Source organism: Talpa europaea (genome assembly GCF_964194135.1).
Source record: "Talpa europaea genome assembly, chromosome: 1".
Classification (NCBI taxonomy): Eukaryota; Metazoa; Chordata; class Mammalia; order Eulipotyphla; family Talpidae; genus Talpa; species Talpa europaea.
Genome location: NC_140073.1, coordinates 109828424 through 109851217, shown reverse-complemented (window position 1 = coordinate 109851217; position 22794 = coordinate 109828424). Strand labels below are relative to the sequence as shown.

At 41.2% G+C, this 22794-nt stretch overlaps 1 protein-coding gene across 1 annotated transcript in view; it reads right to left on the bottom strand.

Moving 5' to 3' along the window:
- METAP1D (methionyl aminopeptidase type 1D, mitochondrial) overlaps positions 1-21117 on the bottom strand; it is a gene marked incomplete at both ends in the record, with an annotated part of 78270 nt that extends 57153 nt beyond the window's left edge. Inside the window, one exon of the mRNA XM_084237157.1 lies at positions 21078-21117. Coding sequence (XP_084093283.1) covers positions 21078-21117 — 40 coding nt within the window. The remainder of the gene's footprint in view (positions 1-21077) is intronic.
- Positions 21118-22794: the final 1677 nt, after the last annotated feature.

Here is a 22794-nt window from a genome sequence, read left to right as displayed (position 1 = left end):
GAAAACCAGTTATTCTCCACTTTATAAAGAAAATCAGACTAGAATCTTGAAAATTCCAAGCTCTCTTATGATTGGGTACAGGTTAAATTCTGCTTTTTTAAAACAGGGCTTGCATAAATAGTTTACACTAACTATTATCTCCACTAATTTATTACTAAATCTCGACAAAGTTAAATGACAGTCCTCTTCCTTCAGTCCATTTTACCTCATAGTACTTATCACCTTCTGAAATATTTTGTGCTTCACTTACTGTATTTGTTTACTGCGTATCAATGCAAACTCCTTGAGGGTTGGGATTTTTGTTTGTTTTGTTCATTGACACTCCAAATGACTAGCATAGTGTCCGGCACACAGCAAGCTCTCAGGATATGGTCTTAGAATTAATGAATAAATTAAATTAAATAAGCAAACACTTTTAAATGAAATAGAGGAATTTATCTTTTTTTTTTTTAAAGATTTATTCATTTATTCATTTATACAAGCACTGGGTACAGTCAGAAGCACGGTTGGGTGAGAGAATTCACCAGAGCGGGGAGCAGAGCAGGCAGAAGGACCAAAGCACACTGCTGAGGGGAGCAGCCGGGGATCCAGCAGGTGCTGCAGAGGCTGCAGAGGCTGCCGGCAGCTTTGCAACCCAGGGCTCAACCGCTGCACCACCGGGGAGGCCCTAGAGGAATTTATCTTATACCTACTTATCTACCTTGTCCTACATTATCAGTATAGTAAGCTATTTTATTGTGGGCATGAAAGAAGAGAGTTTTTTAAAAAGTTTTTTAGAAATGAACAGCCCCAAAACTTTCCCTCCTCCCTACAGGGCTGCAGTTGATCTTAGAAACTACTTAAAAATTGAGGTCTGAGAATGTCCCAAGGAGCTTGCTGTATATGCAGATTTCCAGGCCCTGTTCCATACCTACTGTCTGAGAATCCCTATATTCAAGTAATTTATTGTCTAGAAGGAAAAAATAAACTGATTAAACCAACAGTTACAATATAGGACTAGAGGAAATGTCAGGAGGCTGTTGGAAGCAAGTGATGGTGTAACAGGGTGGTCCCCAGGAAAAGAGAAGCTGGAGAGGAGACTAGAGAAGGAAGGAAGCAGGTGGGCCTCCCCTGGTGGTGCAGCGGTTGAGCGCTGGGTTGCAAGGCTGCCCGCAGCCTCTGCAGCGCCAGTTCGATCCCCGACCACCGGAGAGGATCCCACAAAAACAAAAAACAAAACAAACAAACAAACCACATTTGAGAAGGAAGGAAGCAGGATGAAGAGCAAGAAGGAGACCTGGAGGAGGCACATGGAACAGAGAGACACATGAAGAAGCTTTGCTTGCTCCTTGGTGTTGGACTGATTGAAACAGATGTGGGTGAGAGAAATATGGGGAGGTTAACAGTGGCAGCTTTTATCTTGGTTTTGTTCCTTTTGGCCCAGATATGCTGGGCCCCTCCTGCCCTTTTCCTGTGGGTCCCCACCAGAAGCCTTAGACTGGTGGCAGGCTTTTGGGCCTCAGTGGCCCTGCTTTGGGCCAACCCTGTTTGGCTGTGCATTTACCCTCAAGGGGATGGGTAACTTTGGGTGCTTGATTTGGAAATTATATTCTTTGATGCACACTAATTGTATTAAAGTTCCTTTCCATTAAAGGTCTTATATACTGGAGTATGTTTTATCTTGATGTGGCAGATGGCAGAACCTATTTAGAACGGGCAGGTTTGGGGGTTCTGGAGTGCCCCTCTCCCTGCCCTGTAACAGTGGTGCACATAAATTAAAGTGTACTTGAGTTGAATTTTATTTATTTTTAAAAATATTTATTTATTTATGCATACAAGAACTGGGGTCCAGGCCAGAGATGCAGGGGGTGAGAGGATTCACCAGAGACAGAGTGGGGAGCAGAACAGGCAGACTGACTGAAATACACTGCTGAGGGGAGCAGCGTGCAAGTCAGGAGAGGTCTGCTGCACCATGTGGGTATTTCCCTGGCATGGGATCGAACTTGTGCTTCAATGGCTGTGGATAGCTTCATGGTGCGGTGCTGAACCCACTGTGCCAGGAGGGAGGCCTTGAGTTGAATTTTAAAGAATGTACAGAAATGCAATGCTAGATTAAGAGCAGTGGTGATATATGTATCTCACCCAGGAGCACTCTTTGTAAAGGCTACAGATGCACTGGCTTGAGGAAAGAATGTCCATCACAAGATTAGAGATGTAAACCGACAGCCAAAATATGAAAAGTTTTGTGGTCTAAAGTAAAGATTTTACATTTTATGTTAAAAATTTTTGGAAGATGTTAGAGACTCTTGAGCAAAGAAAGGCGATGATCATATTTAAATTTTAGAAATATCCGGAGGACGAATACATGAGGGTAGGCTGGGGTGAGGGACAGATCTGAGGGGGGTAGATAAAAAAGAAGGCTATTATAGTACAGAAGGGGACAAGTATGTGGGTCTGAGTGGGAAGTCACTCAGGAGGCAGGATCTACAGTAGCTAGAAGCAGCTGTGTGTGGGATGAGTAAGACGGGGAAGTCTAGGAATTGGTTACCCCTTTCCCCAGGTTTCTGGCCTAGGACCCAGGAAGAATGCTGGAGTTATTAACCATAACACAGTAAAGAGGAGAAAGAGCAGACTTTTCAGGCAAAGATGATGAGCTTCATTTTGGATATGCTGACATTGCAGAATGGGGTGAGATACATATATCACCACTGCTCTTCATCTAGCATTGCACAGTGGGAATGAGCATACCCTGTAGTTAAAACTACAAATTTGGGGGATTGAATGGGGCTCAGATATTGTTCCACAAGCCCTTTAGGTGATTCTAATGCAAGCTAAAGTTTAGAATCAATGGGACAGCCTAATCTCTAGCGTCAGGGGACAGTTTTGGGGACTATAAAAAAAATAGTTGATGGATGGAAGGGCAGACAGAGTGATGGGCAGGGAGATCAGAAAGGTATGGCAACTGAAGCCATAGGCTGCCAAACTGCCTAATGTCACATAGTAAATTACATCCAGACATGAAGCTACTGCTTGTCATATAGTTTTATGTTGCTAACTCTGAACTATCCAGACCCATCTCTAAAGTGAGTCACTTTTTTCTGATAAAGATTTCTAATACAATTTATCTTATTTTTTTGGGCCTCCCTGGTGGCGCAGCGGTTGAGCGCTGGGTTGTGAAACTGCGCGCGGCCTCTGCGGCGCCGGTTCGATCCCCGGCTGCTCCCCGGCCACCAGAGGAGGGTCCCACATGGCGTGCAGACCTCTCCTGCCGCCCGCTGCTCCCCTCAGCAGTGTACTTCGGTCCTTCTGCCTGCTCTGCTCCCCGCTCTGGCTCTGGTGAATTCTCTCACCCTCCCGCGCTTCTGACTGTACCCAGTGCATGTATAAACAAAACAAACAAACAAACCAGCAAACAAATAAATAAAGCATGCCTCTATAAAAAAAAAAAAAATTATCTTATTTTTGTATCTTAATATAACAACATCTTTCATAGCCTGACTACCATTCATTATTAGAGTATCTACTTCCTTTTTGTTTTTCACTACCACGCTACTGTTTGTTTATTTTCTTATATCATTGTTAATTTTTGGACAGTATTTGATTTCTCCTCTCAGGTGTCGTCCCTGTAGTTCTCCCACCACCACAGCACCTGTGATCCATCACCACAACCCCTGGTAGAGAGTCCCTACATTCTCATAAGTTTGTCAATAGCCATGAAGTCAAGGAGATCACTTTTACCATCTGTGACATAAAAGTCCCTTATTTCCTAGGTGCTCATATTTTCTAATAGCCTTTTATTTTTTATGTCTCTGCTTTCTTAATCGTCACATTAGATTATCTTCCTTCATTGTTAATAAGCAGACACACGTTGACAACCTTCAATTCCATCTACTAGCCTGAATCTTCTCATTCCAAATCTCATATTCAATGGCAACTGCACCTCCCCCATGAGACACTTCATAACTAGTAATAACATCAGGACCATTCATAGGCTCTTTTCTCTTCAATGTTGGGGGAAAGGAGTTATTTGTAGTTAGAATCTCAATTAAAGTTCTAATTTTCCCTTAGAGTTTTTTAGATTCCCTTCAATTACTACCTTGTCTTGTCTTGGGTTAATATTAAAAGGTTTTTTTCCTTATGGCCAAGTAATGATGCCACTCTTGGCAAGATGACTATTTCACTCATTTAGCAGATAGTTATTTAGTTCTTGTCCTTTAAAAAAAGTTTTATACTTACCATGAGGGGCGCATAGGAATTACTAATATATATATCTCCTGCCCTAGTAGACTTGACAAGCAGAACAACTAGTGGTTTGCAATGATTGTAGAAGAAATGATGGACTCCCCGTCCATTCCAACCTCCTCCTAAGTTGTCTTCTATATTATACAGACTGGATCATTAAAAATTATATCTCCCACATTCCTCTACATCTGGGTTCTGCATCTGAATTTCACTCTACCGATTAGATACATTCATGAGATATTTGAAGACAGTAGTGTGTTGGAGTACTTGTTCCTGCTGCTTCTATTCTTTTTTTTCTGCTCATTAGCATAGCTGTGGAAGTGGTAGGTTTTTCACTACATGACATACACCTCAGTAACATCTTTAAAGACACATCACCCAAAGCAGCAATAGCAAAGGCAAAGATAAACAACTGGGACTACATCAAATTAAAGAGCTTCTGTACAGCAAAAGAGACACCCCACTGACTGGGAGAAAATTTTTGCACACAATACAATGATAAAGGACTGATCACAAAAATCTACAAAGAGCTGATGAGACTCAACAAAAACAAAGTAAACAACCCAGTCAAAAAGTAGGCAGAAGAGCTAAAAAGAAACTTCTCCAAAGAGGAAATGCAAATGGCCAACAAGCATATGAAAAAAATATTCACCATCACTTGTAATCAGGGAAATGCAAATCAAAACTACCATGAGATACCATCTTACACCAGTGAGAATGGCGCATATTAAAAAAATTAGCAACAACAAATGTTGGTGGGGATGTGGAGAAAAAGGAACTTTTCTGCACTGCTAGCGGGAGCGCAAACTGGTCCAACCACTGTGGAGAGCTGTGTGGAGATTCCTCAATCTGCTAAAGATGGAGCTTCCATATGATCCAGCAATTCCACTCCTAGATATTTACCCAAAGGACACAGAAACATTAATTCAAAAGGACACCTGCACCCCTATGTTTATAGCAGCACTATTTACATTAGCTAAGCTTTGGAAAGAACCCAAATGCCCAAAAATAGATGACTGGATCAAGAAGATGTGGTACATTAAAACAGTGGAATATTACTCAGCAATCAAAAAAGATAAACTCATGCAATTTGCAGCAACATGGATGGCGCTGGAAGGGATCATGGTCACTGAAATAAGCCAGAAAGAAAAAGAAAAATACCGGATGGTCTCACTCATAGCAGGAATTTAGAAAACTTAAATAAGGGATGAGGAAAAAGACTAATTATAATAAAATCAAAATCAACAAGCAATATAAACCAGAGACACACTATGGGGCAGGGGAAGGGGGGAGAAAGGAGTAGGATCAAAACAAGGGGGGTGGGAATTGTATGGGGACTATAACCAAGATGAAAATACATACATTGTACAAAAATGAAACATGATGTAAAAAATATATAAAGGGGCTTCCCTGGTGGCACAGGCAGTTGAGCGCAGTGCTGTGAAATTGTTTGCAGCCTCTGCAGTGGCGGTTCGACCCCCGCTGGCTGTGGAGATACCCACATGGGGAGCAGACCTCTCCTGTCTCACCAGCTGCTCCCCTCAGCAGTGTATTTCAATCAGTCTGCCTGTTCTGTTCCCCGCTCTGTCTTTGGTGAATCCTCTCACCCTCCTGCGCATCTGGCCTGTACTCCAGTTCTTGTATAAATAAATAAACCTTTAAAAAATATACATATAAAAAATTAAAAAAATTAAACAAACAAACAAACAAACAAAAAGAAGTGGTAGGTTTTTCTCAGGAACATTAGTGTCTCATGTCAGCTTCATATTAAGAAGTGGTCAGAAGTGGTGGCAACTGAGTTTCCCAAAGTAGGCCAATTCTTTTTTTTTTTTTTTATTAAATAATAAATTTTATTTTTATATTCCCCCATACAACTGCACATGCCCCATTCTGACCCCAATCCCTCCCCTCCGGCCCCCACCCCCCAAAAAGTGTCTCTGGTTCATAGTTTTTTGTTGATTTTGATTTTCACTTTCTTATAGTTATTCTTTTTCCTGGTCCCTTATTTAAGTTTTCTAGATTCCTGCTATGAGTGAGACCATCCGGTATTTTTCTTTTTCTTTCTGGCTTATTTCACTGACCATGATCCCTTCCAGCGCCATCCATGCTGCTGCAAACTGCATGTGTTTATCTTTTTTGAATGCTGAGTAATATTCCATGGTATATATATACCACATCTTCTTGATCCAGTCATCTATTTTTGGGTATTTGGGCTGTTTCCAAAGCTTAGCTATTGTAAATAGTGCTGCTATAAACATAGGGGTGCAGGTGTTCTTTGGAATTGATGTTTCTGTGCCCTTTGGGTAAATACCTAGGAGTGGAATTGCTGGATCATATGGAAGCTCTATGTTTAGTAGGTCCAGAAATCTCCACACAGCTCTCCATAGTGGTTGGACCAGTTTGCATTCCCACCAACAGTGCAGGAGAGTTCCTTTTTCTCCACAACCTCGCCAACATCTGTTGTTGCTAGTTTTTTTAATATGTGCCATTCTCACTGGTGTAAGATGGTATCTCATGGTAGTTTTGATTTGCATTTCCCTGATGACAAGTGATGTTGAACATTTTTTCATATGTCTGTTGGCCATTTGCATTTCCTCTTCAGAGAAGTTTCTTTTTAGCTCTTCTGCCCATTTTTTGACTGGGTTATTTTCTTTGTTGTTGTTGAGTCTCATCAGCTCTTTGCAGATTTTTGTGATCAGTCCTTTATCATTAGTGTTGGGTGCAAAAATGTTCTCCCAGTTGGTGGGGTTTCTCTTTGTTTTTGTTATTGTCTCTTTTGCTGTGCAGAAGCTCTTTAATTTGATGTAGTCCCAGCTGTTTATCTTTGCCTTCACTATCACTGCTTTGGGTGATGTGTCTGTAAAGATGTCTTTGATATGCAAATCACATAGTGTTTCACCTATATTTCCTTCTATGTATTTTATGGTTTCAGGTCTTATGTCTAGTTCTTTAATCCATTTTGAGTTGATTTTTGTGTATGGTGTGAGGTAGTGGTCAAGCTTCATTCTTTTGCATGTAGCAACCCAGTTTTCCCAGCACCATTTATTGAACAAACTTTCTTTGCTCCAATGCATAGTCTTTGCTCCTTTGTCAAAGATTAGTTGACCATAAATCTGTGGGTTTATTTCTGGATTTTCTATTCGATTCCATTGGTCTGTATGTCTGTTCTTGTTCCAATACCATGCAGTTTTGATGATTATGGCTTTGTAGTATAGTTTGAAGTCAAGGAGTGTGATGCCTCCATTTCCTTCTTTTTTTTTCAGGAGAGCTTTGGCTATTCGGGGTTTTTGGTGATTCCATATGAATTTCATCAATAATTGTTCTATTTCTTTGAAGAATGACATTGAAATTTTGATTGGAATAGCATTGAATCGGTATATTGCTTTTGGTAGGATGGCCATTTTAATAATGTTTATTCTTCCAATCCATGAGCAGGGGATGTCTTTCCATTTCTTTGTGTCTTATTCTATTTCTTTTAACAGTGTTTTATAATTTTCTTTGTATAGGTCCTTTACCTCTTTTGTTAGATTTATTCCCAAATATTTGATTTTTTTTGTTTCGATAATAAAAGGGATGTTTTTTTTTTTTATTTCTTCTTCTTCAGATTTATTGTTTGTGTATAGGAAGGCTACTGACTTTTGCGTGTTGATTTTGTATCCTGCCACTTTACTGAATTGATTGATAAGTTGAATTAGTTTTTCTGTGGAGTTTTTGGGGTTCTCTATGTATATTATCATATCATCTGCAAATAGTGATAGTTTGACTTCTTCTTTTCCTATTTGGATTCCTTGGATGTCTTTCTCTTGTCTTATTGCTCTGGCTAGGACTTCCAGTATTATATTGAAAAGCAGTGGTGAGAGTGGACATCCTTGTCTTGTTCCAGATCTTAATGGAATTGCTTTCAGCTTTTCACCATTGAGGATGATACTGGCTGTTGGCTTGTCATAGATGGCCTTTATGATGTTGAGGTATGTTCCTTGTATCCCAAGAATTTCAAGGGCTTTTATCATGAATGGGTGTTGCACTTTGTCGAAAGCTTTCTCAGCATCTATTGATATTATCATATGGTTTTTATATTTCTTTTTGTTGATGTGTTGGATAACTTTGATTGATTTTCTGATGTTAAACCATCCTTGTGTCCCTGGAATGAATCCTACTTGGTCGTGGTGAATTATCTTATGGATATATTGTTGGATTCTGATAGCTAAAATTTTATTGAGGATTTTTGCATCAGTGTTCATTAGGGAGATTGGCCTGTAGTTTTCCTTTTTTTGTGTTGTCCTTATTCGGTTTTGGTATTAGTGTAATGTTGGCTTCATAGAACGTGTTTGGTATTGTCCCTTCCTTCTCAATTTTTTGGAAGAGTTTGTGAAGGATAGGCACTAATTCGTCTCTGAATCTTTGGTAGAATTCATTTGTAAATCCATCAGGTCCTGGGCTTTTGTTTTTGGGAAGGTTTTTGATTACCATTTCAATTTCGCTGCTTGTAATTGGTCTGTTTAGGTGTTCTATTTCTTCTTTATCTAGCTTTGGGTGATTGTAGAGTTGTAGGAATTTGTCCATCTCCTCTAGATTGTTGAACTTGTTTCCATATAACTGTTCATAGTAGTTACTGATTATTCTTTTGATTTCTGCTGTGTCCGTTGTGATTTCTCCTCTTTCATTTATGATCCTGTTTATTTGTGCTTTCTCCCTTTTTTCCCCAAAGTAGGCCAATTCTATCTGCTCTGCTTGTGGGCTAGTTCAGGAGCTGTTCTAGAAACTGTTCTTGCAGTCACAGCCTACAAGCTGTTTCTTTAACCTCCCTACAATTAGAAAACACCCAATGGACATATTATAGGCACTTCTGCTTAAAATAGCTGTAGTAACTTCAGTTTCCCGCAATTTAACTCCAACTGGTGGGGTTCTAATAATACTGGTAGGAGAATGGAAGAGAGAATGAAAAGAGAAGCAGAGAGACAAAGCACAATGATGAGGAAAGACCAAGAGAGGGTCTACAGAGAAGGTGGTGGCTGAAATAGTTCTTGATATACAGATAGGATTTTGACCGAAATGAAGGAAAAAGTGTATGATGCTGAGGGTTAATGAATGAATAAAGGTATAGAATTATAAAAGCCCAGAATACATAAGGATTGAGTAGTCTGGTATTTGCTAAAGCACTGAGTTATTTATTTGGAGGTAATAACAGTATAAAGCATTTATATTTAATTCAGCAAATTATTACAGTTTTTTGAGTAACCAATATCAGAAATTACTCTTTAAGGAAATTATAAGGGTAGAATGGATTGGAGAGGAGATTCAGGATATGATTCAGTTAAAAGCTAACACAAGAGGCCAGATGAGAAGCAAAGGATTAAAACTCTGTGGTAATTTAGGCAATGTAAAAAAAAAAAAAAAAAAAAAAAGGGACAAATAAAAGAGATTGCAGAGGTATAACTGGTTTTGGATTTACTGAATGTGAAATAGCAGCAGTACCTTCTGTGAAGGTGTTTAGGATACATTTGGAAATGCAGAGTTGATGCTGAGAATCAATGATAATGAATCTGGAAAGACTTTATAGCTTATTTAAAATCTACCTTGTTAACATACTTCATAGTCCTATGGTCTGGATCTGACTACCTCTTATACCTCATCATGTTAAATCTGGCCTTTGCCCCAGGACTCTCATGGTCTATCTGCTTCATACAGAATAAGCCTTTTTCTTAGCTCCACTTTACCCTTATATCTAGAGAAATCTGATGCTACCAGTTGAGTTCTGGGAATCCTCCCTGCTCTCTACCCCCTGAACAGGATTCCATTTTTTGGTTCCACTAAATTATTTACCTTCCATTGTCTGCTTTTGAGCTTCCAGACTTCTTCCCCTCCCTTCTAGAGCCTTTTCTCTTGTTCCCTCTGATCTGATAGCTTCAACCCTTCAACTACAAGACAAGCAGTAAAAATAGATGCATGTTCAGTTCACCATCCTATTGACTTCTGAAATGAATTTTGGTGTTTCTTGGCCAGAAACATTACCTATATGGTTTGAATTTTGTTCTATTTTACTTCAAGTTTATAAATTCTTTTGTGGCAGTAACCTTCTCTAATTTTCAATCCTTTTTCTTTACTCACTGACAACTGTTGAATGGTTCAGATTCTTACCACTTCTGATATGATGAAAAGTTTTTCTGTAAAACATCCTTTTATTTTTCTGTCAAATCCTGTTAATCTCTGAAGACTGATTTACCTATGAACCACATTTTGTTCATATTCCTAATTTTCTCTTCCTTTAATTCTCTTTCTCTTACCCTAATACTTTATATCTGATAATTTCCTGTCAGAAATCTCTCAAGCACTTACCTTGCATGGGGCTTCAATAATGAAAAAGGTTCAGTCCTTGCCTTTGGGGAACCTACAGTCTAGTGAAGCCTACAAAGGTCCAAAGGAATGTGTCTCTCTTATAGAAGAAGGCACGGACCAATCAGATCAGAGAAAACAGAAAGACTTTAGGTGGGGAGGGAGAAGATCAGAAGCTAAAAAAGCAGATGATGGGAGCTAAATAACACTAGAACCAAGAAAACTGAATCCTGTTCAGAGTAAAACAGAACTGTTAAGGGTGGTGTACTATGATGAATATAGGGGATTATGTGATAACTACAAACTTGGGTGCTGAGATCCATTGCCCACTACTCAGCCTTCCCATTTAGCTTCCAGATTGTTAGTGGTCAGACCTTCACCTCTCAGACAGGAGATACATAGAACCTGCTCTGGGTACTCTGAACAGCCTAGGAAAAAAGACCTAATGGCACAAAAGATTCCCCAAGGTAATCAGATCGCCCCAGAGCTCAGAGCTGAACCACAGCTACCTGTCCCCCACCACTTGCTCAGTTTCCACTCTGTTTGTCTTGTTTTTCTTTTCTTTTTATTTTGAAGTAATTTTAGACTTACAGAAAATGGTACAAAGGAAAACAAAAGTACAGTAAGTACCTATATACCCTTCATCTAGTTTATCCTATTGCTAACATTTTACATAACCACAGTTTTATCATAAAATCCAGGAAATTAACATTAGTACATTACTATTAACTAAAGTGTAGATATTTTTTGAATTTTACCAGTTTTTCCATTTATAATTTTTCTTTTCCAGGATCCAATACAATATTTCACAATGCAATGAACAATTGTCTTCTTATTCTTCTATAATCTTGTGACAGTTCCTAAGTCTTTCCTGGGCTTTCATGTCCACTAAGCTTTTAAAATTCCCCCCTCTTTTATAGACACAAACAACCACGGATTTCTAGATATCTCAGACAATCTCTTGCATAAAAGGTAAAAATACCAAATCAAAAACCAAAAGCTAAACAAACAAAAAAACTCAAAGGAAACAGACACTAAGAGAAGAACATATCCAGAAAACTATTAATAACAAACTCAACAAAAATATTGCAACCATGAAACAAAAACAGGATATTAAAAAGAAACCTTTCAGGGAATAAGACAGAATCTTGGAAATTAAAACTATGACAACAGAAATGAAAATCTCAACTGAAGAGGCAGAATATAAACTTGAAGAACTCTTCCAGAAAGAAGAGCAAAATGGGCCTCCCCAGTGGCGCAGCGGTTGAGCGCTAGGTTGCGAAGCTGCCCGCAGCCTCTGCAGCGCTGGTTCGATCCCCAGCTGCTCCTGGCCACTGGCCACAGGAGGAATGTCCCACATGGCGCGCAGACCTCTCCTGCCGCCCACTGCTCCCCTCAGCAGTGCACTTTGGTCCTTCTGTCTGCTCTGCTCCCTGCTCTGGCTCTGGTGAATTCTCTCACCCTCACGTGCTTCTGACTGTACCCAGTACTTGTATGAATGAATGAATGAATGAATGAACGAACGAACAAATAAATAAATAAATCTTAAAAAAGAAAAGAAATGAAAAAAAAAAAAAAGAAGAGCAAAATGACAGAGTCCACAGGGAATATGGGAAGTAAATGAACAGTCACACAAATGGAGATACTATTTTAAAACATGATATACATTATACAGAACCATCACTCTGACAGAATCTAATGGGGCTGGGGGGAAGTCAAGCAAGTCAGGAAATCCCAAGAACAAGCAAGAATTAGGGAGATGAAAAGCAGTTCAAGCACAGGGAACAACATGTACAAAGACCCCCAAAGAGGAGAGGGCTGGGAAAAAGAAAGCCCCTGAATAGTAGTAGTAAGTGGGGGCAGGGGGGGGTAAGGTAACGGAAGATTTGGAGGTGATAAGATCAGTGTGCTTAGAAGATCAGGATGTTCGTGGTTACTACAATGGGAAGCCAAGGAAGGGTTTCAAGGGGGAGTGAAATGATCCAACATGATTTTTAAAAGGCTGCTTGACAGCAGTGTAGAGATGAATTGGAGAAAGTAGTTTAATATAACAGACTCACTCATAAATGTATCATAATTTGGTCATTTCTCTATTTTATTGGCTACTTAGGGTATCCCATTTCTCTGCTAATAATATAAGCAACAGGATAATACATGTCCTTGAAACAAAATTTTTCCAGTATCCCTGATTATTTTCTTAATACAGATTTCTAAAAGTTAAATTAAATAAACAGTAAAGAACTGGCTGCAATAAGGACAGTAAAATAATTGCCTAAGACTCACAAGAGAAAACTGAGCCTGTGGTAATGAAACTACTTTGTCTATTGCTATAAAACTGTTCAGTAAAGACCACTGATCTTACTGGCCTTATAACCTATACCAGGTGGAAGAATGTCTGCTATAAAGAATGATAATTTCTTGTGTTTTAATCAACTGTTAAGACATATAGTAAAGAACCTATAGAAAATATGAAGACAAATTTTGCCTTAAAAAATTAAGCCTTAAAGATTTGAGGATAAGGGGGCCTCCCCGGTGGCGCAGGTGTTGAGCGCCGTGCTGCAAAGCTGTCTGCAGCATCTGCAGCACCGGTTTGATTCCCCGCCGGCCAGGGAGATTCCCACATGGGGGGGCAGACCTCTCCTGTCTCGCCCGCTGCTCCCCTCAGCAGTGTACTTCGGTCCTTCTGCCTGTTCTGCTTCCTGCACTGTCTCTGGTGAATTCTTTCACCCTCCCATGCTTCTGACCTGTACCCCAGTTCTTGTATAAATGACTAAATAAATCTTTAAAAAATAAATTGAGGATAAGGTACAAAATTTTCTGGGTCTTTTTAAAAGTTGTCTTTAAAAGACAAAGATTTTAATCACTAAACATGAAAAAAGTCTACTTTGCAAAATGGTTATCTTTCCATATATTCAGTTAAATGCTATCAACAGATTACTTGCTTAAAAAAAAGAAAAGAGGGCCTCCCCGGTGGCGCAGCGGTTGAGCGCTGGGTTGCGAAGCTGCCCGCGGCCTCTGCGGCGCCGGTTCGATCCCCGGCTGCTCCCCGGCCACCGGAGGAGGGTCCCACATGGCGCGCAGACTTCTCCTGCCGCCCGCTGCTCCCCTCAGCAGTGTACTTCAGTCCTTCTGCCTGCTCTGCTCCCTACTCTGGCTCTGGTGAATTCTTTCACCCTCCCGCGCTTCTGACTGTACCCAGTGCATGTATAAACAAAACAAACAAACAAACAAATAAATAAATAAACATGCCTCTAAAAAAAAAAAAAAAAAAAAGAAAAGAAAAAACATCTGTGTGGGGCCTCCCTGGTGGCTCAGGGGTTAAAGACACAGCGCTATCAGCTATCCACAGCCATTGCAGCAGGAGTTGGATCCCCAGCCAGGGAGCAGACCCACATGGCGCAGCAGACCTCTCCTCTCGCCCACTGCACCCCTCAGCAGTATATTTCAGTAGATCCACCTGTTCTGCTCCCCATTCTGTCTCTGTTGAATCCTCTCACCCCCGACCCACACATCTCTGACCTACACCCCAGTTCTTGTATGCATAAATAAATAAACATTTTTTTAAAAAAACGTCTGAGTGTAGAAATCAGCCAATTTTTACAAATAGCCAGCACTCAGTCATTGAAGTTCATACTGTCCAACTTCTTGTTCGGGAGGAGTTGCATTTAAAGCAATCAATATGCTAGCAAGCTGGCTGTGCTTCTGAATCAAACTACTATACATTTGGGACAGCCTAAAATTATCTCAATTACCATAATCTTCTAAGGATGTGTCTATTTGTGGTTTAACTATTTTAAAACAATACATTTTTTCTTATGTAATTATTCACAAATCTGAACAAAATGCCTCATCAGGCTTCAGTGTTTCCCGATGTTGGTGGTCACCTTGTGCCCAGAAGAGCTGCTTTTGCTCTCCACTTCTCTTTTCTTTCATACACAAATTTACCTCTTTTGTTCCTTATCACAGCAACTGGCATCACCAAACTCAAGCTCCTTACCTCTTAACCTAGCTTTTCCCACTCACATATCTCTTTGTATATATACCTCCTTGCCCTCAAGTTCTTTCGTATTTATTTTCTCCTGTCTGATGTGATCCTTTCCCCCTCTCACTCCCACAGGCCTTTGTTCTCACTTGAATCTTCCCATAGACTCTTGGGCCCTCTCACTTCTCCTCTCACACACTCCAACAATCCCTGTCCTGGATCTTGGTTCAGGGAAGGACTCTTGGTCAGGAAATATGCTAAGATGGCTGAGGAGATAATTGGAGCAAGGGAGTGGGTGCAGATGCATGGATGCTGAGCCTGAGGAGACCAGGTGGCCAGCTAGGGTTTCCCAGGCCTCTGTGGCAGGAGGGGGTAGGCCTGAACTAAAGGATAGGGCTGTCAAAGCAGGGCACAGAGGCCAGGTCCTGCTGCTCAACAGCCGGACTGCACACACATAACTACTCAGAAAGGCGCTGTGGCCAGGCTGGGGGCTGAGAGTTGCCAGTTGGACCTATTGACCTAGACAATCAATTAAGGCATATTCAAGGTCTGCTGAACAGAAGTCTTTTAAACTAGGCTAAATCTCTGTGAAACATTGCTAATTTTTTTCTCCTCAGACTTTCTAGACTTAAGCCATAAGAGCTGGAAGACCAATCTGATATGGGCACTGGAAAATATGACACACTGAACATTAGAGTGAATATAATTTTGGAAACAAACCAGGTATTTGATGAACACTGAGGGATCTAGTAGGTATGCTTGATGAGAATGTGTACTAGGAAGGAATTTAAGATCAAGGTCAGGAATGATTAATATGCATGCAGGAAGTCATCAACATTGAAGCATAAGCAATATGAATCTCATTAAATCTTCAATCGCTTCCTATTGCCTGAAGGAATTGGTAGTCTAATGATTAAAGCAATAACATTAAAGTAGAAAATGGTATTAGAAAATTAATCTGACCCTCATAAAAGAAGCAGGCACAACATACTAATCTACCTAAGTCAACTTTCTAAGACTGTTCTTAGCAGCTATGAGTTTTCTTGTCCCCTGAGTTAGAAGGCTTTGCTGAAGTGACTGGTGACAGAGATGTTAAGGGCTTTCCTTTTTTTTAATGCAGGTAACTGATCATCTTTCACATGCCCCCGAGGGGCCTTCGTACTGCTATCTAGCTGTCTGTCTCCCACTTATTCACTGTATCACCAGAGCACAGCACTTCCCCACACCCCAGCCTTCTCCAGCCATGTTTTACTCTCTTTTTTGACTGTAGCGGCCCTGTGCTAGCAATGTCCTGAAGACCAGCTATTCACAGAGCATAAAGTTGGGGAGAAATGAAGAAGAGCTGTCAGAAAGGAGCTGTCTTCTAGAACATCACTTCCTAGAGAAGCTGGTTTTCAGCAGTAACAGCCAGTTGGCAGAGAGTACTAGAGGGTGCTCTTTTCACTCCAACCTATTTCTGTTTGAGCCTATAGGAAAATAATAATCTTACTGATGACAGAGACAGTATATGAGGCCCCAAATTCAGAGTCGTCACAATACTAAGAAGGGCAAATAAGAATGTAATATAGAGAGATAAAAGAATCTGAAAATTAATTTTCCTAATTTAATGTTTCAATAATTAATAAGCTTTCCCTTGTGGATGTGGTAGAAATATTTTTAAATCACAGTCATATGACTAGAAGGCCTCCTTAGGAAAAAATTCATTTTAGAAAAGACGACTCTTTCTACTTAAATGGTGAGTTCATGGGTAACTTTTACTTTCTTCTTTTACATTTCTATAATACCTTAATAATACCACTGTGAATAGATTAAGGGCTTATTATGTGTCGTGCACTGGGCTAAGAACTGTTGTGGAAGCCAGCTTTCGACATGGTCCCCAGTGACCTAGCCTCCTGGCACTCACACCCTGGTCAGTCACAGTGTACTAGTCTGTGTGAACAAGAGGATGTGGCAGAAGTGATGGAAAGTCACTTTTGAGATTGGGTTATAAAAGATACGGCTTCTGTCATAGCACAGAACTCTGTTTCTCTGTCTTGGTTCATTGGTTTGGGAAGAAGCAGGCCACCCTGTTGTGAGCAGTCCTCTGGAGAGACAGGTGGCAAGAAGCTAAAGTTTCCACAAGGAACTGAGGCCAGCCAAGATCCATGAGAGTGAGCATGGAAGCAGGTCCTTCAGCTTCAGTCAAGTTGTGGGGTGACTGCAGCGCCCGCCAAGAACTCAACTACAACCTCAAGAGAGATCCTAAGCCAGAGGCACCCAGCTAAGCCACATGGCTTACTGGCCCTCAGAAACTGCTATAATGAGCATCTGTTGTTTGGGGTAATTTATTACACAGCAGTAACTAATATAGCTGTACTGCCATTATTTCTTTTAATCCTCATAATAGGTCGGTAGGTTATGTACTCATCTCACCCCCCTTTTACAAAGGAAGAAAGTTTAGACTGGTTAACTAACATGTGTAGGGTTCTACACCTAGTAAAGCAGCCTGATTTGAAAACCAACATTTTTAGCACCGTTATACAGCCTTCCTTATACTCCTGTAATCAGAAAATACATTGTAAAGATATTTTCAGTCCTAGAAAAAGAAATTTCCAATTTTGCCCTTATGTCCACACAAAACTTATACCCCAATGTCCACAGCAGCATTATTCTTACAGTCAAAAAGTGGAAATAACCTAAAATTATCAACATATGGTAAATGGAAAAACAAAATGTGACATATCCAGAGAATATTATTCAGCAATAAGAAGGAATGAAGGAATGATTCAGGCTACCATATAAGCTACATTAAATAAGCCAGTTGCAAAAGACCACAAATACATGTATGCTTCCGTGTATTTGAAATGTCCAGAATAGGCAAATGTATAGAGCTAGAAAGCAGATCAGATATTAACTAAGGCTAGTGGGGACAGGAGGATTGGAGAGTGACAGAAGTGATGATTGCACAACTCCATGACTACATTAAATACCACTGAATTTTACAGTTTAAAGAGATAAGTTGAACAGTGTGTGAATTATTTTTCAATAAAAATTTTTTTCTGAAGAGGACAAAAACCTTCCACACTTATCTATGGCCACCATCAACTGCCACTTTTCATTCATTCCTTTCCCTGCTAAAGTTTTGGTCCACGTCACTATGATCTCCCAGTGGTCAAAATCTTGACTGAATTATCCCAAAACCTTCTCCTGAACCTTTTTTCCTGACTAGACTCTCCATTTCTGCCAACTACTTTTTTACTTTGATGACTGTTCTCCTTCCTTTGGTCACTTTCTAATCTAATTGCTTCTCCTTATACCATTTCTCCTTTTCCATGCTGCATTGTTTGCTCTAGTTCAGGTTCTATCACTTTGTTTCTACAACCACCTCCTAAATGACTGAATGGCTTTCCCTCTCCAGTATCTCAAGAATACCAACAGCAGCAGATTAAAAGAGACATACCATTTCACTTAACTATCAAAAACCTTCAGCAGTCTTTTGCTCCCTGTAAGATAAACCCTGAGCTGGCCATCAAGATTCTCCACGATCTGGCCCTAAAATGTATTATTAATCTTCATGTCTTATGACTCCCCAGGAGAAACTCTCAGCTCCAGCCAAAGTCTCTGTTGAAGAAACATCTACAAGTATCTAACAAAATCTGATTTTCCCACCACCTCTTATCTCTTTAGGAATATCCCCTCACTCCATTCCCACAGTCTCACTGCTGACCACCTTACTCATCCTTCAAGTACTTACTATGTGCAGACACTGTGCTCCGGGCTTTAGGGAGACAAAGAGGAAGAAGGTAAAATCCTTGCCTGTAAGAAGATCCCACTCTAGGAGGGAAGATAGAGATGTAAAAAAAAAAAAACCACTTCTGAGGTAAGTTGTTTTTTTGGTGTTTTTTTTTTGTTTTGTTTTGTTTTTTTTTTGACATAGGAGAATGGGCTATAGGCCAGAGTGCGGGGGGGGGGGGGGGGGTGTGTGTATGAGAAGTTTTACCCGAAACAGAGTGGGGAGCAGAACAGGTGGATTTATGAAATATACTGCTAGGGGGAACAGCGGGCAAGATAGGGAAGGTCTGCTGTGCCAGAAGTGGGTTAGCTCCCTGGCCGGGACCAAGCTCTTGCTGTAAGGGTGACAGTGCTGAGACGTAACCCCTAGGCCACCAGGGAGGCCCCTGAGATAAGTTTGTATGATTTGCTACAGGATGATACTGGTTGTAATAAAGGTATGCCCTAATTGTCATGTAAGCAGAGTGTTTGGCTTGGGCAGCGGCAAAAAAGTTTCAAAGGAGATAAGGCATTAAAGTGTGGTTTTAAAGGATGAATGCATTGCTTGGTGAAAAAGGACACTGCAGGCAGAATGATTATAGAGGCACACAATAATAAACCTTAGCAGAGACAAGAGGATAGTAAACTGCTAGAAGCTGAAAAGGTAAACTGAGACTGAGATGAAGTTGTCCTTCCATGCTAAGGGAGTCTGACCGTATCTCAACAATGAGAATGGAGATTCTTCATCATGAAATATCATATCTGAATTTTATTTTTTTTAAAGTAGTTTATTTATTTATTTATTTATTTATTTATTTATTTATACAAGCACTGGGTACAGTCAGAAGCGAGGAAGGGTAAGAGAATTCACCAGAGCCAGAGCGGAGAGCAGAACAGGCAGAGTGACTAAGTACACTGCTGAGGGGAGCAGTGGGCAGCAGGAGAGGTCTGCACGCCATGTGGGACCCTCGCCTGGCAGCCGGGGATCAAACTGGTGCTGCAGAAGCTGTGGGCAGCTTCGCAGCACAGCCCTCAACCACTGCACCACCGGGGAGGCCCCATATCTGAATTTTAGAAAGATAACTTTGGTTGTGCGGATGATCAACTGATGTGGAGACCAGTTACAAGGATCCTGTCTAGCTGAGGGATGGTGATGATTTGTACCCAAACTGCAGAAAACTAGAGTGATCCAAGAAAATGGCATTTACTGACTTCCCTTTTCCGGATTACTACATCTCTTCTTGATGACCCATTTTTCCTCCCTTTTCTCATCAGAAGATCCCCTTTTTAGCTGTTTCACACAATGAGAGATAGGTTATAGGAACCAATAACCTGACCTGGCTTCCCTATAGCACTACCATCTGAAATATAAGTGCCAAAAATTAACATTTCATTTATAAAACCTTCAAAGAAACCACATATGTATGTATGTGGTAGGTCTGTGTGTGTTTGGACTCCTGTAACTTGACTATCTCCCCAGATCCTTTTCAACCATTACCTGCAGCACACAAAAAAGAAGTCTAAACACCATTATTTTTTGACAAAAGAAGAAAGAGAAAAGTAACTTGATTAGTAAGTATTCCTGACTGGGGCCCAAATCTTAAGAAATGTAAATTGGTGCTCTTTTCACAAGGCAACTCTCTCATGTTGATCTCCACTCTTCCAAACAGTCCAAAATGCTGCCAATATCACCTTCCCTTTGCACCTCTCACCTCAAATCTTCCTGTGTCTCCTTACTTGTCTCCACTAACACTGAAATACCAACCTCCTACACACACACACACACACCCCCAACCATACTTGTCCTTGCTCACCCAAACTGTACACCTATTTCCTATGGAGAGGCCATGCCATGCAGTAGAGGAATGAAAACTTAAAAAAAAAAAAAATCATGTTCAAACGCCCATTCTAACCTCCCTCCATCTGTGTTTCCATTGTCATATTACCCAATCTCTGCCTCATTTTTCTCATCTGCAAACAGGGAATAATGCCTAACTTGGCTTTTAAAAGGTAGTTAACATATGTAAAAGTGCTTAACACAGTATCACCTACTTAAAAGGCACATAATATGCGGTAACTATTTACTATGAAAATAATATCTACCTCAAAGGACATGCTTGATATCTGAGTCCCTCAAAATATTTAGTTCACCTCTTCCCCCATCTTTGAAACAGCTTTCTAGTTCTTTCCAACAAAGATTCAGAAACGAGTTCAAATCCAACAAAGATTACTCTAATTCAGGTGCAAAAGTATAATGTACATCTACTAAAATCTCACCATTCAACCAAAAAAAGCAACCCACATATAATTTCTCTTTTTCTTAACTTTAAGAAACTGGCAACGAATAATCACATTTTCAAGTTCCCCAAAAGACGGCTTGTACCCTGCCAAGAGATACAACACATACTCGTTGCCTTCTCTGTGGCAACTGGGTGTCCAGGCGCATTTCAGAGGTTCTGAGGGTTTATTGCTTTGCAGTTGGAATAAATAAGTTTGCTACACAGAAGTGGGGAAAGAAAACTTGAGACAAAGTCTCCTAAACCTCAAGGAGTGGCTGGCCATAGATGCTAGGCAGTGACGTGGTCGTCGCGAGTAACGAGTGAACAAATGTGCGTCTTCCTGCGGGGTCTCAATTGTGTCACCGTGAGTGCCGGCGCGGTGGCCGCGGCACCGACAGAACTCCTTGCGCGCCGGGACGTCTGAGGGCGGGCGCGTATATCCCTTGGAACCCCGATGCGTAAGGAGTGGGCGACGGTGCAAACCCCCGCGCGGCTGTCCTCCTGTTGCTTACCTCTGCGGACGAGCAGGTGGACACCGCTGGGCGCCGCCATGTTGGCGTCGGTCACGTGGCCAGGAGCGCCGGCCCCCACCCCACCCGCCAGAGCCGTGCAGTCGCAGCCCTGCCGAAAACCCGCGGCGCCGGGACCGCCCGAGGGAAGCGCGCGTGCGCGCCGGGGGCGGACTGCGGGAGCCCTGGCGGCGGAGCGGCCCCGGCGCCCGGGCCAGCGAGGGAATCCTCGGTTGGCTCCGGCTGCGAGAGACCCGCTCCAGCCGCAGCTCGCGCGCTCGCTCGGAGTCCCCGCGTCCAGGTGCGATGGAAGAAGCCTGTCAGGTAAGTGTGGCATCCAATATTTGTAGCATCAACATTTTGGTGCATGGAAACGTGAAGTTAGGAGGAAAAAAATAAAGCACAATCTAGCGTTCAACATAGCACTTTGCATCGTCTGCCACTTTGTTGTAAATGATTTCCCTAGATACAGATGGAAGGTAAAATTTGGTTCAAAGTCACTAGTTGCCCCTTTGCTATCCCAGAATCTACATTACTCAGCAGACTCCAGACAAGACAGAATCTGTGTGCCGCCGCAGAATCTATTTTAGGTACCCCAGTGGGTGTATCCAGGGGACTTCTCCCCAAGGACAACTCCCGGCCGGCGGTATTAACTGGAGTCTTAGTTTTAAATTTGACGTTTGAGAACGGGAGGATGACGTCTGCCACCTGCTCTGCCAAAAGATGAAACAGACATAAGGCCAATTATGAGTCAAGGGAACTGATGTCTTCCTCGTGATGACAGTGCCCATTTTTACCAAATTTCCTATTCCTCTTACTCTGCGTTTTGGGGTAGATTTCCATTTTCTTGGTAGCCTGGTTTCCGGCGAAGCATCCGAAACTCAAGAAATGTCTGGTGAAGGAATTGAACTCTCCATGGAACGAGCCAAACCAAGAATGTAATAGTGTCCCAGATTTTAAATGCAGGAAAGCTGTGTAAGGATTAGGGCGAATGTGAGATGTCTCCTAATTAATTTTCAGTTTTTAATTTACACACTGAAAAATACAGACAATTCAGAAATGAGTAACGGGAAAAGCACAAGTCCCCTGCCTCATTCACTGTATGTATCATAGTTCCACTCTGCAGCCAACCGATGTGTGCATTACCCCCACTTTTACAGGTAAATATGCATAAATATTTTAATGGTATTGCATACTTACTGTTACAACTTGCTTATCGCACTCATCATAAACATCAAATCTCAGAACACTTAGCCCTAGTTCGTTCTTTTTATTGACTTCACAGTCCTGATATTTTTACATTGAACGAGTTAATTAGAGGATACATGCCCTACTTCTTGGAGACCCAGTCTTGTATGCTTTTGGGTCACCTTGAAAGAGAATTATTAATGTTTTCCACTGAGGTAAATAAGATGTATAGGGAATGAAATGTGTTCCCACAGGTGATGTCTAGCTTCAACTTTTTCAAAGTCAGGTTAATTCCAGGGAGGTGTTTAAATGTGGTCAGTCTGTCTGCTCTGTAACTGAAGCCAAGAAGCTGAGTGCAGCAAAGGAGCCTGATAGTGCGGCACAGAGTCTCAGGAAGTGTGCAGAAAAAAGAAAACTAGAAGTCCCTAGCAAAGTGTCAGAAGACATTAAGCCCAATTTTAAATACATCTGATATAGAACACATGGTCATGTAATTCAGCTCAGTGAAAACAAATGCTCAACTTAATTCCCC